Source organism: Sarcophilus harrisii, chromosome 3 (genome assembly GCF_902635505.1).
Source record: "Sarcophilus harrisii chromosome 3, mSarHar1.11, whole genome shotgun sequence".
Lineage (NCBI taxonomy): Eukaryota > Metazoa > Chordata > Mammalia > Dasyuromorphia > Dasyuridae > Sarcophilus > Sarcophilus harrisii.
The window spans coordinates 303,536,281-303,556,897 of NC_045428.1; the positions used below are offsets into that span (position 1 = coordinate 303,536,281).

Genomic DNA, 20,617 nt, shown 5'->3' on the forward strand with positions numbered 1-20,617 from the left:
CTATTGTACTTTTGGTCCAAATTTATGTTGTTGTTCTTAGGCTATTTATTTCCTATTTCTGAATTCCTCACTTGTTAACATTAGAATGGTAGCTGAATTCCAGACCATATTTTGAAGGAAGTTCATTACCAAGATTTAACATTTCTTTAAAAAAAAAAAAAAAAAGTTTTTGTTTTTTTTCATATTTTCCAAATTATCTTAGGGCCTTCACACCCTAATCTCTTGAAAGCATTGAGTTTTAGCTCAATTCTTTTGAGATTTTGCATCTCCCTCCATCATCTATAACATTTAAACATTTTTCAACTTAATACCAGATAAGAACAAGCATTTCAATTTACAAAGTTTAACAGAAGATATTGTATGTAAAAGTAGAAATCTCTTATTATGCAGTGCTTGCTTTTTAAAAAAAAAATAGTATTTTATTTTTCCAAATACATTCAAAGATAGTTTTCAACATTCACCTTTACAAAACCTTATGTTCCAAATTTTTCTCCTCCCTACTCCCTCCCCAAGACAGCAATACAAAGAAATAGAAAAAAAACCCTTATAATAAATGTGCATAATCAAGTAAAACAAATTTCTACATTGCCTGTATCAAAATGCTTCATTCTTTTTAAATTTTTTTATATTTATTTTTTTTATATAAAGTTTCAAAACATGCATAGTTTTTCAACATTTGCCTTGCAAAACCTTGTGTTCCAATTTTTTTTTCTCCCTCCTTCCCCTCACTTTCTCCCCTATATAGCAAGTAATCCAATAAATATATATATATTTTAATAGCTTTTTATTTACAGGTTATATGTATGGGTAACTTTACAGCATTAACAATTGCCAAACCTCTTGTTCCAATTTTTCACCTCTTACCCCCCCACCCCCTCCCCCAGATGGCAGGATGACCAGTTGATGTTAAATATATTAAAATATAAATTAGATACACAATAAGTATACATGACCAAACCGTTATTTTGCTGTACAAAAAGAATCAGACTCTGAAATATTGTACAATTAGCTTGTGAAGGAAATCAAAAATGCAGGTGGGCATGAATATAGGGATTAATCCAATAAATATTAAACATGTGCAGTTCTTCTATACATATTTCCACAATTATCATGCTGCACAAGAAAACTTGAATGAAAAAGGAAAAAAAAAATGAGAAAAAAATAAAATGCAAGCAAACACCACCAAAAAAGTGAAAATATTATGTTGTGATCCACTGAGTTCCCACCGTCCTCTCTCTCAGTGCCGATGGCTCTCTTCATCACAAGAGCATTGAAACTAATCTGAATCATCTCCCTATTGAAAAGAACCATGTCTATTGTTGTGCTGTGTACAATATTCTCTTGGTTCTACTCACTTCACTTAGCATTCATGTAAGTCCTCCAGGCCTCTCTGAAATCATCCTGCTTCATTTCTTCCAGAACAATAATATTCCATAACATTCATACACCATAACTTATTCAGCTATTCTTCAACTGGTGGCTATCCACTCAGTTTCCAGTTCCTTGCCTTTACAAAAAAGACTGCTACAAAAATTTTTGCACATGTGGGTCCTTTTCTCTTTATGATCTCTTTGGGATATAGGCTCAGTAGAGACACTGCTGGTTCAAAGAGTATGCACAGTTTGATAGCTCTTTGGGAATATTTCCAAATTGCTCTTCAGAATGGTTGGATCAATTCACAGCTCCATCAGCAATGCCCCACTTTTCCTGCATCCCCTCCAAGATTCAACATTATCTTTTACTGTCATCTTAGCCAATCTGAGAGGTATATAGTGGTACCTCAGAGTTGTTATAATTTGCATTTCTCTGATCAATAGAGATTTAGAGCACTTTTTCATATGGCTATTGATAGCTTTAATTTCTTCACCTGAAAATTGTCTGTTCATATTCTTTGACCATTTATCATTTGGAGAATGGTTTGTATTCTTATAAATTTGAGTCAATTCTCTATATATTTTAGAAATGAGACCTTTATCAGAATGCTTGGATGTAAATTTTTTTTTTTCCCAGTTTACTACTTCCCTTCTGATCTTGTCTGTATTGGTTTTGTTTGTACAAAATCTTTTTAACTTAACACAATCAAAATTATCCATTTTGCATTCCATAATGTACTCTAGTTCTATCCACCTATTTGCCCCCAGCCTGTAACTTTCAGAGCTGTCCTGTTTTGCTACATTTCTTTCTGTCCTTCCTCTTGTTCTTTTTGTGCACTTTAAAACATGTTTTAATGATCCTTTTCTTCCTTTTCTTTTTTTGCACCTTGATTACTAGTCCCTCTCTCTCTCCTAGTTCTTCTTGACCACAGATTCCTTCCTTCCCCACAGATCTGAGAGGTAAACTATCTTATGTTCTTCTAATTTGTTTAAATCATCACTCTTAATATCTAAATCATGAACACATTTTGACCATATCTTGGTAGAGGATGTTTCTACCATACTACTTTGCCATTTTCTCAGCAATTTTTGTCACATAGTGAGTTTTTTATTTGTTTTGGTGAGACAATTGGGGTTAAATGACTTGCCCCCAGGGTCACACATCTAGGAAGTGTTAAGTATCTGAGGCCAGATTTGTACTCAGGTCTTCCTGACTTCAGGACTGGTACTCTATCCACTGTGCCACCTTGCTGCCCCACACATAGTGAGTTCTTATCCTAGAAGCTGAGGTCTTTGGGCTTATCAAGCCCTATATTACTATAGTTATTGACTTGTGAATCTAACCTATTCCATTGATCAACTGCTCTATTACTTAGCCAGTACTAAGTAGTTTTGATGATTACTTTTTTAATAATGTAATAGAGTTTTAGATCTGGTACAGCTAGGCTACTTTCATTTGCAATTTTTTTCATTAATTCCTTTGAAATTCTTTATCTTTTGTTTTTCGAGATGAACTTTATTATTTTTTCTAGCTCTGTAAAATAATTTCTTGGGAGTTTGATTGGTATGGCACTGAATAAGTATATTAATTTAAATAGAATTGTCATTTTTGTTATATTAGCTTGGCCTACCTATGAGCACTTGATATTACATTTGATTAAATCTGATTTTATTTGTGTGGAAAGTGTTTTGTAATTGTGTTTATATAGTTCGTGATTTTTGTCTTGGCAAATAGACTCCCAAATATCTTAAATTATCTAGTTATTTTAAATGGAATTTCTTTTTGTATGTCTTGCTGCTAGGCTTTGTTGGCAACATAGAAATGTTGATGATTTATGTGGATTTATTTTGAATCTTGCAACTTTTCTAAAGTTGTGAATTGTTTCTAGTAGTTTTTTAGTTGATCTCTAGGGGAATACCTTATTCTTAATTGGAAGTCTGTCACCTTTGTATCACTAGATTTCCCAGTCTGCATCATTCTTAAAAATCTGTTTCACTTTTCTAGAATGACTTGATTGTTCCATGAAAGTATGAGATGACTGGTATTTAATTTTTAATTATTTGAAGCTAACACTGTATCCTGTCATCATTTCAGAAAGACTACACTCTCAGATTACTCTTCTAGAGGCTCAGCATGGATCTGAGATGACTGGTGGAGAAGAGACAGGACAGGTAATTGACAAAACTCTACTAATTTAAAAAAAAAAAAATGAACCAGAGTAAAGAAAAAGATCATGGGTTTACAACTGGAAGAGACTTTAGCAGTCAAATAGGCCCACACCTCTCTTCCCTCTACTTCCCTCCTCCCTCCAGTTTTACAGATAAACTGAGACTACTCAGTATGCCCTGGGTCACACAGGTAGTAAGGGTCTGAATTGGGTTTTGAACCCAAGTTCTATGATTTTCAGTTTAAATAGTCCTTATTTCATATCATTGCATTATCTTTCTAAGTTGACTTTACACCTGAACATTTCTGGGAAACAGAAATGGTATGACTTATACTTTATTTACATTTGTATTTAGATTTCTTGACTACTCCTTTTATTTTGAAATAACTATAGTTTTGCATAGTTCATTATGTCATTAGTTTATTTCACTCTTTGCTGTATTCAGCTCTCTGCAAACTATATGTAATCACAGAATCATAGTTTTAAATTTGGAAGGGACCTTAGAGGACTCTAGTACCTCCAACCTATCTTTTTCCAGGGTTAATTTTAGAGTGATCATCATTATAATCTCTTCTTTGATAAGGAAGTAAAATACTTCTGTGTCTTGCTGCCTTATAATTCTTGTTGACATTTTCACACTTTTTCCCTTTTTTTTTTTTTTTGACCCCAGATCATCAGTGATGAAATCACCAAAAGCAGTACCAACAAATCTTCTGAGGAAAGTAGACAAGAAGACAACTTGGAGATTATTGTTTCACAGAAACATAAGTTGTCAGTTTTACTGTTGGAAATGAAAGAAGCCCAAGAGGAAATTGCATTCCTTAAAGGGCAACTCCAGATCACAAAGCCCAATACCAATTTGATTTCAGAGGTATCTGAAAAGGGGGAAACCAAGGAGAGAGAAGATGAAGGAATGATTCATCAAGACACAGGATCAAGCTGTCCTTCAATGCAAAGTGAAAAATGTAGTCCTATTGTAATTGATGTGGAAGGTACAGAAAGTGCTGTGCCTCAGAAGCAGAGCAGCACCTCACTGGATGTACCTTTAGTTCACATTGCCAACACTGAAATGGAAATGGAGTCAACAAAAGAGACTGTAAAAGACTCTCTTTCTATATCTCAAGATCTTATTTTGTGTCAGCAAGATGAATTGAAAAGATTAGAAGGGCATGTATTGGAACTTGAGTCAAGTCTTCAGAAAGCAAAGGATTCATATGAGAAAAGTTTAGGGGAAAAAGCTGAGGAAATCAATAAGCTTGTCCAGCTAGTAGAGGACTTTAAGAAAAATGAAGAAAAGAGTAAGAGTACACTTAGTGCTCTGTGTGATGAGAGAGATCAACTTTTGATTCAGGTAAAAGAGCTTTGCATCATTACAGATTTAAAGGCACAAATAAAACAACTTGAAGAGAACCTTGCAGAGGCAGAAAAACAAAGAATATCTGACTATGAAAATAAAACCAGCCGTGAAAGCCTCCTAACTGAACAAATTCAGAGTCTCAGCACAGAATCAAAATCAAAGGATTTGAAAATTGAAACTTTGCAGAAGGAATTGGATGAAATGCATCTCCGGCTTTCTGACCAAAGCACACTAATCGGAAACCTCAAAAGTGAACTTCTAAAGAAAGAAAGTGAAATGTTTGATTTGGAGGAACATTTAAGGAGTACCTCACACAAGATGGAAGAGCTTTCCCAGATTCTGTCCCAAAAGGAACTTGAAAGAGCAAGAGTAGATCAACTTTTGTTAGAGAAAACAAAGGTTGTAGAGACCCTTCAACAAGCCATTGAAGAGAAGGACCAACAGGTGACTGAGATCAGTGTACGTATGTCTGAGAAAATAGTCCAGCTCAATGAAGAAAAGTTTTCTCTTGGGGTTGAAGTCAAAACACTCAAAGAACAGCTTAATGTACTGTCCATTCCTAAAGAAGACAAAAAGGAGAAGGAAACAGAAGAGAAAGAGGAAGAATGTTCAGGTCTAAAACATGATCAGGATGGTAAAATAGTTTCATCTCCACTAATAAAGAATGAAGAACTTCAGAGTGAATTGAATCTTTTGAAGAAAGAAAGTGACCAAGTGAAGAGAAAACTGCAAGCAGCTCTTATTAACCGGAAGGAACTAATGAAGAAAGTCACTCAGCTAGAGAAAGATTTGGCACAAGTGAAAAATGAGTCTAAGGAAGAGACCCTATTTTGTGAGGGAGATGGGGTGGCAGCAACTCAGCAAGGTAAAGATGGCAAAACAAAGCCAGAAGAATCTGCTATTCCCGAAAGTAGGGAAACTGAAATAGCTTTAAATCAGAAGATAGCCGAGAAGGAACTAGAACTGCAAAATTTAAAAAGAGATTTCGAAGAAAAGGTGGCAGCTGAAAAACAGCTACAGGCACTGATTAATGAGATGAAACAGAACTTGCAAGATAAATTAAATATCATAGATTTGCTTCAAGCTGAAATAACTGAAAACCAGAGAGTCATCCAAAACTTAACCACTTGTAACAAGGACTCTGGAGATAGAGATTCAGCAACACCTATAAAAGAGACAGTAATTAGCACAGCTGGTGCAGAAAGTGGAGAACACTGGAAACTAGATTTAGAAGACAGAATTTTGAATCTTGAGCAAGAAAAGGAACAACTCCAAAAGAAATTACAAGAAGTGCTAGCTTCCCGCAAGGTGACTTTAAAAAAAGCACAAGAGAAAGACAGACACCACAGGGAACAGCTAAAACAACAGAAAGATGATTATAATCTCTTACAGGAACGTTTTGATGAACAGAGCAAAGAGAATGAGAGCATACGAGACCAGCTACGTGAACTCGAAATACGAGTAAGAGAGTCTACAGACACTGGCTTAGCTGTGAATAGTAACACACAGGAATTAGATACACCTCAGAATTTGAGTGAACCTATATCCAAAACCAAAGAAGAGTGGCCCTCACAAATGACTTTGGAATGTAAAAATGACCTACAGGAAGAAGATAATTCAGTAGAATTGCTTAGAACTCAACTGAAAGAGCTACAGATTCAGAAAGAAGAGCTGGAATTCAGAGTGAGTTCTACCATAAATGACCTTTCTCAAAAATCAGAAGAGTCAGTTGTATTACAAGAACAGATAAAAAAGCTGCTTTTAGAAGCAGAAGGTCTTAAAATAGCCACTCATGAAGCTGAAACTCAGGTAATCAACCTGAAATTAGAATTGGAAAGTAGTCAAATGGAAATCACAAGATTAGAACGTTTCAGGGAATTACAGCCTGAACTAGATGAATTGAAAAGTCTCATGAACCAAAAAAATGAAGAAGTTGATGTCCTTCATGTGCAAGTTAGAGAAAAAGATGATATCCTTGTTAAAGTACAGACAGAAATTGTAGAGCAAGAGGACTTGATTAAGGCTTTGCATGTGCAGTTGGAAATGCAAGCCAAAGAGCATGAAGAAAAAATTAAACAGTTGCAGGTGGAGCTTTCTGAAATTCAACGGAAACCAGAGGAGGTGGAAGAAGAAGCTAAATCTAAGCAGCAAATTCAGAGAAAACTCCAAGCTGCACTTATTTCCAGAAAAGAGACCTTGAAAGAAAGCAAATGTCTTAAAGAAGAGTTGTCCTTAGCCAAAAATAATATTGAAACTCTCACAAAAACTCTGGCAGATGCAGAGAGCCAAATTTCTGCTCACTGTAAAGAAAGGGATGTATTATTAGACAAATTGGTTGTTCTTCAGGAAGAGAAAGAGAGACTTATTGCAGAAGTGGACAGATCTTTATTGGAAAGTCAAAATCTCAGTAGTTCTTGTGAAAGTTTGAAGCTAGCTTTAGAAGGTCTTACTGAAGATAAGGAGAAGCTAATGAAGGAAATTGAATCTTTGAAATGTACCCAGATTGCTGAAAACACTGAGTGGCAGGAAAAGCACAAAGAACTGCAAAAAGAGTATGAAATTCTTCTTCAGTCTTATGAGAATGTCAGTAATGAGGCAGGACGTATTCAACATGTTGTAGAAACTGTGAGACAAGAGAAACAAGAACTGTATGGTAAGTTAAAAAACACAGAAACAAAGAAGAAAGACATAGAAAAGCAACTTCAGGAAGCAGAGCAGGAAATGGAAGAAATGAAAGAGAAGATGAGGAAATTTGCAAAATCCAAACAGCAGAAAATTCTTGAGCTAGAAGAGGAGAATGACCGTCTTAGAGCAGAAGTCCATTTGGTAGGCAGTGAATCCAAAGAACCTGTAGAAATGCTTCATTCCAGTCCTAGTATGAAGGAGGAACTAGAGGATACTAAGTCAAAGTATGAATCTCTTTCTAAGGAGTTTGAAACATTAATGGCTGAGAAGAACTCTTTAAGTGAAGAGATTCAGAATTTAAAGCAGCAGTTGAAAGAAACAGAATCCAAATTGGGCAAGAGTATAGAAGATCTTAAGAAGTATGAGATCCAAATGGATAATATAGAAGTGGCGCAACAAGCTGTGTCTGTACCTGTACCAGATGAGATTGAAAAACAAGTCTCTGTGAGGACAAATGCAAGTTCAGACTATTCAGCACCCATCCCAGTAGAGAGCAGTGCCATGGCAGATACCAGTGCAAATGAAGGGATAAGTTCACATGATGAAATTAATACATATATACAGCAAATTGATCAGCTCACAGAAAGAATTAAAGAATTAGAGGAGGAGAAGATGATGAGGGAAGAAAAAGATTGTTCTTTAGATGACAATAAAGATGTCTTACTGAATCAATTAGAAGCAAAGGATGGTGAACTGAAAACTCTTCATGAAGAAGTTACCAAGATAAACCTGTTAAATGAGAAAATTCAAGAGGATCTTGCTAAAGTCACCAAGTTGAAGGAAATAGTGGAAGTAGAGAAGGATGATCTGGAAGAGAGACTTATGAATCAGTTAGCTGAACTTAATGGAAGCATTGGAAATTATCAGCAAGATGTCACAGATGCCCAAACGAAAAATGAATTATTGGAATCTGAAATTCAGAATCTTCAGAAATGTGTGAGTGAACTGGAAGAGGAAAAGCGGCAGGCAGTTAAAGAAAAAAACAGAATTGAATCAGAAATCCGAAAGGAATACTTGGAGAAGCTACAGAGTGCTCAGAAAGGAGGACATGGCAATAAAACTCATACAAAAGAGCTTCAGGAATTGTTGAAAGAGAAGCAACAAGAAGTAAAGCAGTTGCAGAAAGACTGCATCAGGTATCAAGAGAAGATAAGTGGTCTAGAGAGAACTGTAAAAGCTCTGGAGTTTGTACAAAATGAATCACAGAAAGAATTGGAGATGGTCAAAGAAAATTTAGCCCAAGTTGAAGAAGATCGTAAGAAAGTCCAGTCAGAGCTAGACTATTGCAAAGTATTACTGGATGACACTCAGAGTGAAGCAGCAAGAGTCCTAGCAGACAGTCTCAAGATGAAAAAGGAGCTTCAATCAAATAAAGAGCTTGTTAAAAGCCAGATGAAACAAAAGGATGAAGATCTTGAAAGAAAACTGGAACAAGCAGAAGATAAGCACATGAAGGAGGTCAAGAACATGCAAGAAAAGCTGGATGCTTTACATAGAGAAAAGGTCCATTTGGAAGAGACTTTTGGAGAAGTTCAGGTCACCTTGAACAAAAAAGACCAAGAAGTCAAGCAACTTCAGGAAAACCTCAACAGCACTTTGGCCCAGCTTGCAGCCTTCACCAAAAGCATGTCTTCTCTCCAGGATGACCGGGATCGAGTGATAGATGAGGCTAAAAAATGGGAAAAAAAATTCAGTGATGCTATTCAAACAAAGGAAGAAGAAATCCGGGCTAAGGAGGAGAATTGTAGCATTTTAAAAGACCATCTAAGACAAATGTCTATCCACATGGAGGAGCTGCAAATTAATATATCCAGGTAAACCCTTTCTGTAATTTTTATTTTCATACCACTATAGGCAAAGGATTTCCCTCTTATTTAAGTAATTTTTATTTCCTTAAATGCCACTTTGTATTCCCTTTCTTTTAAAATTTTAAACCAATTTATGTATTTGCAACCATATCTGCTGTGAGGTCGATTCTGTTTTGGGCACTATGGAGTCAATGAGAGTAGTGTAAGAAACTATTTTGCCCTCGAGAAGTTTACACTCTAAAGCTTGGGAGAAGAAAAACTAAGAGATGCTGAACTTAATCTTAGCTAGAGCAAAATGAGGAGGATGTTATAAAGTTAGGAAGGCATCATGTTTGAAAAAGATCACTAGAATAATTATTCCTTGTACTTGTGTACCTTGGGTGGGTGTGCTACATTATATATAGAATAATCAGAAGAAAGACTTGATGTCCTTTTATAGATGAACACATCTGAGATAAATAATAAAGCAAGCATTAAAGTATAAATGTCACAGGGAAATTTTAAGTGGAACATTTGTTTAAGTTGTTAAATTGGTAGAAATAAAGTACTCCATCTTTTCTTTTCCACTGACTAAAAAGAGAAACATACCATTAAACCAAATCCAGGGGAAGGTGTTGCCCTGAAGCCTACATTTAATTAGTCCTGAAATTAACAGGTTCTGAATTGTAAAAGTACCACAGTAGGTACATTTTGTCATCTTCCTTCTGACCCTGTATTTTTCAGATGGAAAAAAAAAAAAAAAAGAATATATGAGGAGGAGGAATGGGTCCACTTTGTTAGCATTAAGTTGATACTCCGGGGTGGCAGTCAAGACAAGTCAAGACAAAATATGGTTTTTTTGGGTGTTCTGTAGGGTCTCTGTTCTTACCTGTCTTGTTTAAGATGAGATAAAGAGGATCTGTGCTTTGAACCTGATTTAATAGTTCTCTCCCAATCCATGCTGGCAGTGACAAGCTTCTGCATAGCTTCCTCTCTCAGGTTTCCACTTATCATAGCCTTTTGACAGAGCAACTTAAATAGCAGCTGTATAGATATGGCATATGAGCATGTCTTGTTCTCACTCCAATTAATTGCTGTATTTTGTTTCTTTCATATAGTTTTTTCCTTTAAGTCCTTGGCCCATTTCTTTCCATTATCATATTAGCTTTCCTTTATTGTTTCTCAAAAGTTATTGTTTACTTTAAGAATCAACACTGGGGCAGCTCGGTGGCCCAGTGGACAGAGAACCATCCCTGAAGTCAGGAGGACCTGACTTCAAATCTGACCTCACACACTTAATACTTCCCAGCTGTGTGACTCTAGGCAAGTCACTTAATCCCAATTGCCTCAGCAAAAAAAAAAAAAAAAAAAAAAATCTTCACTAGACTAGCTATAGACTTAACTATCCCCTTTCATGTAAAGCTGTTGTGGGGGTATAATAGCCATTATTGTTTTCTGAAAGAATATATTTGATTGGCTCAAGAGCTTAGTGCATAAACCAAAGAATGATACTTATGGAATGTTTATGTATTGTATTCCTTTCTTGTGCATATGCTTTCACTCATTTTCTGTCCTCTACACACACACACACACACACACACACTTGGCCAAAGGTTGCTTATCTGAAAATAAAAACTAATATTTAATAGATGTTGGTAGGTAACAGAAATAGCAACTTAATATTTCTCATTATTCCTAGTACCTAGTATATCTAGAGAGTATATTCCAGACTTGAGAGATAATCAGTATGAAGATAAGGAATGAGGAGATGGAGTGTTGTCTCTAAGGAACAGCAAGAAAACCAGTTTAGCTGAATTGTACAGTACATAGAGAGGAATAAAGTATAAGAATACAGGTAAGGTAGGAAGGCATCAGGTTTTGAAGAAACCAAGGGATCTTTAAATTGATACTTTGGGATTAGTCATTTTCTTTCTCTTTTCAGGCTTGAGCATGATAGACAGACCTGGGAGTCCAAAGCCCAAACAGAGGTCCAGTTTCAACAGAAGGTCTCTGAAAATCTGCAGGGAGAAAATAAAGGACTCATGTCTCAGTTGGAAGAATCTAAACAGATGTATTCTAATTCTCAGAATGAATTAGCTAAATTGGATGCAGAAGTTAAGTCTCTGAGAGACCAGTTGACTGAAGCAAATAGTTCTTTAGCAAAATGTAAAGAAGCCAAGGAAAAATTGGAGGGAATTGCAAAGCAACAGGAGACTGATTTTCAGAATTGCAAGTTCAACTGTGAGCAGTTAGAGGCTGATCTGCAAGCCTCTAGAGATCTGACTGGCAAACTGCATGAAGAAATTAGCACTAAAGATCAAAAAATTATCACTCTCCTTTCTGCTAAAGAGGAGGCAGTCTTGTTAGCTATATCTGAATTACAACAACAACATGGCAAAGAAATTAAAGAGTTGGAAAGTCACCTGACCCAAAAGGAAGAGGAGAAAGCTGCCTTAGAAGATGAGAAAAAAAAAGCTGTAGAAAAAACCAGTCAGCTTATGGAAACAATGAAAACTATCAAAAAAGACAGCAAACAGCAGAAGGCTCAGTTGGATTCTTTCACTAAATCCATGTCTTCTCTCCAGGATGACCGAGATCGAATTCTAGGAGATTACCAACAGCTTGAAGAGCGGCATCTCTCAGTGATCTTGGAGAAAGACCAGCTCATCCAAGAGGCTGCTGCTGAGAACAATAAGCTAAAGGAAGAGATTCGATGCCTTCGGGGCCAAATGGATGATCTCAATTCTGAAAATGCCAAGTTAACTGCAGAACAGTACCAGAGAATAACAAAGGACTATCAACAAAGACAGCTCCTTGAAATTAGGCTTCAGCGGAGTCAGGAACTAGAAAATGAAAAGATCAAGTTAGAAAGAAAGCTAAAAGAGTCTGAAGGATTAAGGGAAGAACTAAAAAAGTCTTCTGATGCCCTCGAGGAGGAAAAGCAAACCTTGACTAAGGAAATTGAGAGCTTGAGAACTTCTGTTTCACAGCTGAAGTGCCAAATGACAGCTTTGCAAGAAGGAGGGTCTTTAGGAGAGTTTCAGGCACAGTTGAAAGGTGGGGAAGAAGAGGTGCATAGATTAGGCATTACCCTTTCTCTCTCTCAGAAGAAAGTCACAGAGCTAGAGGAAGAATTAGCACGTGTACAAAAGGAGGCTGCTAAGCAGGTGGGAGAAATTGAAGAAAAGCTAAAAAAGGAATTGAAGCATCTTCGTCATGATGCAGGGATAATGCGCAATGAAACTGAAACAGCTGAAGAGAGGGTAGCCGAGCTGGCAAGTGATTTGGTGGAGATGGAACAAAGGCTATTCAAGGTTACTGAAGAAAATAAAGACCTTAAAGCTCAAATTCAGGCTTTTGGAAAGTCTATGGGTTCTTTGCAAGATAGTCGAGACCATGCTAATGAAGAGTTACAGGAACTAAAAAAGATGCACACTGCCAGCCTTGAGGAGCAGCAACGTCTTACAGATACTTTGAAGGAAGAGCTGACTAAACTGAGAGAAGATCAGGTTCTGTTGAGTAAAGAGAGAGATGAACTTGTTTCTAAAGTGGCTTCTCTGGAGAGCTGTGTTGAAGATGATAACTCACTATCTCACCTTGAGAAGCTTAATCAACAGCTCAGATCTAAGGATGATGAATTATTTCACTTGTCCTCACAGTTGGAGAGTTCCTCTAATCAAATACAGTCCTTTTCCAAGGCCATGGCCAGTTTACAGGCTGAAAGAGATCATCTCTTAAGTGAACTAGACAAAATGAGAAAATCAGAAGAAGGGAGACAGTGGTCATCACCCCAACACTTTACCAGTCCATCTGAAATGTCATTAAAGAAAGCAATGAATTCACTACAAAATGACAGAGATAGATTGGTGAGTTTTGTTCCCTTTATATGTTAACTAAGAATCACTGAAACATCATACTATTAATTTTGCTGGAACATGGTTAGAATAGGGCTCTGATTTAAAAAGTACTCTTGGAAGGGTTCACTGCATTAGTATCAATAATAATAAACTGAAACCTTATAGTAGTATGGTCTTCAGAGTCCATTATGCTTAGGTCAAATCACAACACTCATAGTTATGTCATTAGATAAAACTACTTCTTTTTCTTCAGATGTTCCCTAATTTTTGATAAGGCCAAATGTAAAATAGGATGTTGGAGGTGGAATCAGATCATTTAGGGAGTCTAGTAGTCCAAGTTGACAGAAGCTTGAAATAAAGGCGATATGAGCAGAAAAAAAGGTAAATGATGTGTTATTAGGGAGATTTTATTAAAAAAAAGACTTGACAGCTGATGGGATATTGGATCTGAAGAAAAAGTAGTAGTTAAGGGTGACTCTTAAGGTTATAAATCTAGGTAACTAGTAGGATAGTGGTGCCATCAATAGAATTAGGGCGTTTTAAGGGAAGGATGAGTTTAGAGGGAAACATAATGAATTAAACTTCCACTTCTTTTTTTGTTTAATGAAAAACCCACAAAATACAATAGGAAAATAACTTAAGCAGAATATCTGAAGATTTAATAATATTCTAATGTAGTATAAGAGAAAGGAAGGCAAATATAAAATTGGGAGAGATCATCAGAACTTCAAAAGACTGAAATCAGATTTAGTATCTTTCATATGTATATCTAAGGCTGAAGAAGACATTCAGAATTCAAAAAAACTTTAGCTGGAATATTCTTCAGAAGTCTTCTAGTTCATTTTACATCAGAATCAGAATCTTGTAAGGGTGGAAAATAGGATTACATCAGCATAACAGGTCCTTATCTGTGATTGCATTTTCTTTCTACCTATTTTAATTGTGTTCATGCACAGTACCACAATTGAGGTATGTTCAGTACCTTTGTCAGACTAAACCAAGTCTATGCTAAATTTATCATTAGAGAAGTAAGACTTTGAATCTGAATTCAAATGTAACGCATGCCCAAAGTTTGAAAATTCTACTTGTCAGGTTGATCCTGTTGAAAAAAAAGTATTTCCCTGTTCCTTAGATTCATTTCTTTATCATCAGCCTCATTTTTATCTTCCTAATGGTTAATCTATAATTACCATCTCATCAATGTAAGTCTCACTTTTATTATGTCCATAGAATTCATGAGGATGTTTAGGATATTTATATATTCAATCCTCTCCTTAGTTTTCAGCACATTTTTATCTTGTACTTATCTTCTGTCAAAACTTGGATATATAACATTTCTTCATTAATAACATACATTTGTTCAGTATTTACTATATACACAGTTACATATTTTTGGTCATACACAGGCAAATGGGATATATAGTCCATAGTCAAAGAGTTGAAAATATGGTCATGAAGATAAGAAATGTACATACATAACAGTAATAGAAATTAAAGCATGATAAATGCATAGGTGAGAGAAAAACAAATGCAATGAGAGTTTAGAGTTTCTTCATTTGCCATAGCACGGTAGACTCTAAAGCTCATGATTTGTAATTTTTCTTATAGCTGTTTTTTTACTGTTGCCAGTGCTCCTGCCCTAATATAATTTTCTTATTACCTAATACTCAAATAAGTACAGTACTATCAAATCTCTCTGAATCTAGTTAGTCTCTTTCCTCTATAATCCATCCATCACACCAAACTATATTAAAATACATAGAATATTACTTTTGTCATGCTGTTTACCTGCTCATAAAACTTTGGGTAACTTTTTGCTTCCTAAAGATGCAGTTTTATGCTTCTTAGCTTTCTAATCAAGCCTTGACACAATCTTTTCCCTATCTTCTCTTTCCTTATCAGATATATGTCTTCTTAGTCATTTTTCATTTGTGTCTAACTTTATGAGCCCATTTGAGGGTTTTTTTTTTTTTTTTTTTTTTGGCAAAGATATTGGAAGTGGTTTGTCATTTCTTTCTTCAGTCCATTTTGTAGATAAGGAAACTGAGGCAAACAAGATTAAGTTTCTTGAATCACATAACTAGTAAATGTTTTGAGGCCAGATTTGAACTCAAAAGGATGCGTCTTCTTGACTTCAGGCCTGGCATTCTTATCTACTATGCCACCTAGCTGGCATGTATGGATTGTTCAACCATTGTATGATTCTTAGCATTCTTGTCTGCCACTTTCTTCCCATCACTGCAGAAATGCAGAGCTGTACTTTAAAAAAATATATTTTTTGATACACTTCTTAGCTTTCTAATCAAGCCTTGACACAATCTTTTCCCTATCTTCTCTTTCCTTATCAGATATATGTCGTCTTAGTCATTTTTCATTTGTGTCTGACTTTATGAGCCTTTTTTTTTTTTTTTTTTTTTTTTTTTTTTTTGGCAAAGATATTGGAAGTGGTTTGTCATTTCTTTCTTCAGTTCATTTTGTAGATAAGGAAAGTGAGGCAAACAAGATTAAGTTTCTTGAATCACATAACTAGTAAATGATTTGAACTCAAAAGGTTGCATCTTCTTGACTTAAGGCCTGGCATTTTTATCTACTATGCCACCTAGCTGGCATGTATGGATTGTTCAACCATTGTATGATTCTTAGCATTTTTGTCTGCCACTCTCTTCCCATTACTGCAGAAACACAGAGCTGTACTTTAAAAAAATATATTTTTTGATAACCTTTTATTTTCAAAATACAAGCAAAAATAGTTTTCAGCATTCATTTTTGCAAAACCTTGTATTCCAAAATTTTCTCCCTCCCTTTTCTCCTTCCCTAGGCAGCAAATAATTCAATATAATTTAAACATGTGCAGTTCTAAACATTTTATCATTGCTGCACAAGAAAAATCATATCAAAAAGAGGAAAAAATGAGAAAAAAAAACAACCAAACTACAAAAAAGGTGAAAATACTATGTGTGATCCACATTCTGAACCCACAGTCCTGTTTCTGGTTGCAGATGGCTCTCTCCATTACAAGTCTATTGAAATTGGCCTGAATCATCTCATTGTTGAAAAGACCAAAGTCCATCACAGTTGATCATCACACAATCTTGTTGATATGTACAACAGAGCTGTACTTTTTTATGGGCTACTACAGCCAAAGAATTTATCACCTAATAGGTAAGAGTCGAGTGCCAAGTGGACACCAAAAGTGGATGAGCAGCCATGAAAAGGGCTGAGCAAGCTTCACACCAGAGGTGCTTAGGGGGTTAGGAGAAAAGGAGAACACTACGACCTGGGATAGTCAGGAGGAATTTCACAAAAGAAGGTCTTGAAAACTAGACTTTTGAAAGATGGGTAGGAATCAGACAAACAAAAAGGCTCATCAATAATGGGTTGACCACAAGATGATGAATTTTTTATCCATGGTAACCCATAAAAAGTACAGTTTATATAAGACCATTTATAAACATTAGCATAACTCTTGGTATTCTAAATGTAAGATTTATCCAGCCACCAACAAGGTGACATGCTACAAGAAGGGCTGCATGATATGAATACTTAGTCCTACCTAACAAGATGATGAAACAAGAGAGAAGGCACTCGACTCTTACCTATTAGGTTATAAATTCTTTGGCTATAGTAGCCCATTAAAAATACAGCTCTGTTGTACACAGCAACAAGACTGTGTGATGATCAACTGTGATGGACTTTGGTCTTTTCAACAATGAGGTGATTCAGGCCAATTTCTTTTTTTTTTATTTAATAGCCTTTTATTTACAGGATATATACATGGGTAACTTTACAGCATTAACAATTGCCAAACCTCTTGTTCCAATTTTTCACCTCTTACCTCTCTTGTTTCATCATCTTGTTGATGACCACTAGATGTTAAATATAGATTCAGGCCAATTTCAATAGACTTGTAATGGAGAGAGCCATCTACATCCAGAAACAGGACTGTGGGTTCAGAATGTGGATCACATAAATACATTTCAGCAAAATCAAAGGATGACTTAGATGTTTGTTTAGAGAAGCAAATAAAGATGATTGATTTGATTTCATTATGGATACAAATGCAACTAAGAACATTTCATGGGGCATTTGGTCATTTTATCTTAAACTACTTAGAATATAAGCAAAATAATTATGTGCTTGAAATCTGTTGTGCAGGATGAATAGTAGAAAAAAAATCGTTTAAAGACAAAATCTTCTAAGCCATATATATACTTTGGTATTTGGTGACTTCTATTTATAAGTGGGCCCAGAGGAGAAGGATTAAAAATATTTTGGAAAATGTGATTTAGGAGTAAGAAAAATAGCCAAAGTCATTTTGACTACACAGACATGTTATGCCTGTCTGTCTGGAATACTATTTTCACAGAGGGAGTTGGAAAGCATTGATAAAGAAATCAAGCAACTTCACCAAAAAAAGAAAAAAAGAAACTGATGAGATTTTAAGAAATGATAGATTACTAGTATAGGAATTTCAAAATCATCTGTCATTGAGCAGTGAGACCATCTGGTTGCTAAAACTAAAATAAAAATTGACACCAAATTAAAGGAAAGTATAGAGATGAGAAATTGTGTACAGTTGACCAAGCTCCAAGCCATACTATTCAGATGAGTTGTTGATGCCAAAAATAGGAATGAATAAGCTAATATCATTATAGTGTTTTAAAGTAACCAAGGCATTTTAAATATATTACCACCATTGTTCCTCTGAACAACCAAAAGACAGGTGTACTTGTTAGCCCCATTTTATAGATGAGAAAACAGGTTCATGAAACTTAATTTGCCCATAATCACACAAGTAGTATAAATATGCCTTAGACAAGATTTTAATGTCTTGTTAGTTCCAAGCCCACCATTCTTTCCACTATGCTGTATTAAGGCAAGGGCAACATCAGTTTAGAATATATACTCATCTGAAAAGGCATTGATCATCACTATTAATATAAATAAATTATACTTAACTGTTGTAAAGGATTGACTATGTCTTCATGGTCAATAGGCAAAGAGACTCCTGGAATTTTCCTCGCTAGCAAGTATTAGACCTCCTTGCTAAGCAGATAGGCATGGAAGTGAAAGCCAGTACTGATCTTTATTCTGATTTTTTTTTTTTCTGGTATCAGGGAATTTCTGGGTTGGGGGTAGTAACTACTGCAAAATCCTTGTTTAGGTCTGGATATTTCACAGTCTCAGAATAGTTTGCAATACTTTAGTGAAGTCCCTAGAGTTAATTCACCACGTTAGTAGCTCTCTGGATTTGTTTGAAATACTTTTTCTTGAGCAGTCTAAATAGGAAAACAAAAGGACAGGAGCCTTGCCATTTCTGTTGACTTCAGAAAAATCCCTGGGTGTGCCTTTATGATTTCTAAGTCTGACTAGGTCAAAGGTATAACTCTAAAGTCATTTCAAGCTTTGAATCTCAGGAGAATTTGTGAGGAGTAGATCTAGGAAGAGATAGATGATAGAGAGTGAAATATAATACCTGGGAAACTGACTTCATAAGAATCATTGATTTAAAACAGCAACATGTGATGTTAACCTAACTTTTATTTCATTGGGTTTATGAAGCAATGAAATCTGTTGATGACCTCTTTTTGACTTACCTCTTTTTCACTTATCTAGAGGGATAAACTTGGGCTAGTAATTGTTACTGATTTGCTTTGGGAATGGTAAATTGATACCTGACTCCATTATATTTCCTTTGATTAAAGCTGAAAGAGTTAAAGAATCTACAACAGCAGTACCTTCAGATTAACCAAGAAAACACTGAACTCCGTCCACTGAAGGTTCAACTTCAGGAGTATCAGGAACAAACAAATAAGTATCTGTCTGTCCAGGAACAATTAAAACAGGAAAACCTCTCTTGTCAACAGGAGCTACAACACCTCAGGTGAGATTTTTTTTTTCCTTAAAAGAGAAGTTTTTTTTTTACGCTTTTCCATGTACACCCCAACAGTCTTTCTTTGTGATAAATCCTTTCATAATTGTTTGGTGTTGTGTGTAATTGTTTGGTTGTTGTATGAGAGGAAAAAAGAATGTGTCCCCAGCAGTCCTTTGTGATTTCTTAATCTTTCTAACAAGAGATCATCAAAACAAAAGAGAAATCTCAAAACAAAATGACTCCCTCAACACCTTGTGAAGAAGTATTTGTTCTTGTGCTTGCATAGCATTTTTGTTGGGCACTCATATGCATGGAAGTAATGTTTTTGGGTAGACTTTAGACAAACTTTACAAAGTGAATGTTTTCTTTTTTCTTTTTCTTTTCTTTTTTCTTTTTTTTTTTTTTTTTTGCTTTTTAAAGATAGTCTTTTGTTTTCCAAATACATGCCAAGATGGTTTTTTTACATTCACCCTTGCAAAACTTTGTATTCCAACTTTTTCTTCCTCCTTTCCCTCTACCCTCCCCAGACAGCAAGTAATCCAATATAGGTTAAACATGTGTAATTCTTCTAAACATATTTCCTCATTTATCATGCTACATAAGAAATCTCAAGTCAAAAAGGGAGAAAGAAACAAGCAAGCAAACAACAACAAAAAAGTGAAAATACTATGCTGTGATCCACATTTAGCCCCACAGTTTTCTTTTCTGGATGCAGATGGCTCTCTGCATCCCAAGTCTGTTAGAATTGGCTTGAATCACCTCATTGTTGAAAAAAGCTGTCAGTAGAATAGTCAACTATAGCAATTTAGTGTTTGACAAACCCAAAGATCCTAACTTTTGGGATAAGAATTCATTATTTGACAAAAACTGCTGGGATAACTGGAAATTAGTATGGCAGAAATTAGGCATGGACCCACACTTAACACCGTATACCAAGATAAGATCAAAATGGGTCCATGATTTAGGCATAAAGAACGAGATTATAAACAAATTGGAGGAACATAGGATAGTTTATCTCTCAGACTTGTGGAGGAGGAAGAAATTTGTGACTAAAGACGAACTAGAGACCATTATTGATCACAAAATAGAAAATTTTGATTACATCAAATTAAAAAGCTTCTGTACAAACAAAACTAAGGTAAACAAGATTAGAAGGGAAGCAACAAACTGGGAAAACATCTTCACAGTTAAAGGTTCTGATAAAAGCCTCATTTACAAAATATATAGAGAACTGACTCTAATTTATAAGAAACCAAGCCATTCTCCAATTGATAAATGGTCAAAGGATATGAACAGACAATTTTCAGATGATGAAATTGAAATTATTACCACTCATATGAAAGAATGTTCCAAATCATTATTAATCAGAGAAATGCAAATTAAGACAACTCTGAGATACCACTATACACCTGTCAGATTGGCTAAGATGACAGGAAAAAATAATGATGATTGTTGGAGGGGATGGGGGAAAACTGGGACACTGATACATTGTTGGTGGAGTTGTGAACGAATCCA

General features: G+C 35.4%; 1 protein-coding gene across 6 annotated transcripts in view; it reads left to right on the forward strand.

The window, feature by feature from the left end:
- Nucleotides 1-20,617, forward strand: part of GOLGB1 (golgin B1) — a 72,264-nt gene that overhangs the window by 36,632 nt on the left and 15,015 nt on the right. For all 6 annotated transcript variants that reach the window (XM_012544550.2, XM_023499056.2, XM_012544551.2 and 3 more), the window contains 4 exons: nt 3,469-3,545; nt 4,212-9,397; nt 11,313-13,236; nt 18,933-19,111. In XM_012544550.2, the coding sequence (XP_012400004.1) occupies nt 3,469-3,545; nt 4,212-9,397; nt 11,313-13,236; nt 18,933-19,111 (7,366 nt within the window). The remainder of the gene's footprint in view (nt 1-3,468; nt 3,546-4,211; nt 9,398-11,312; nt 13,237-18,932; nt 19,112-20,617) is intronic.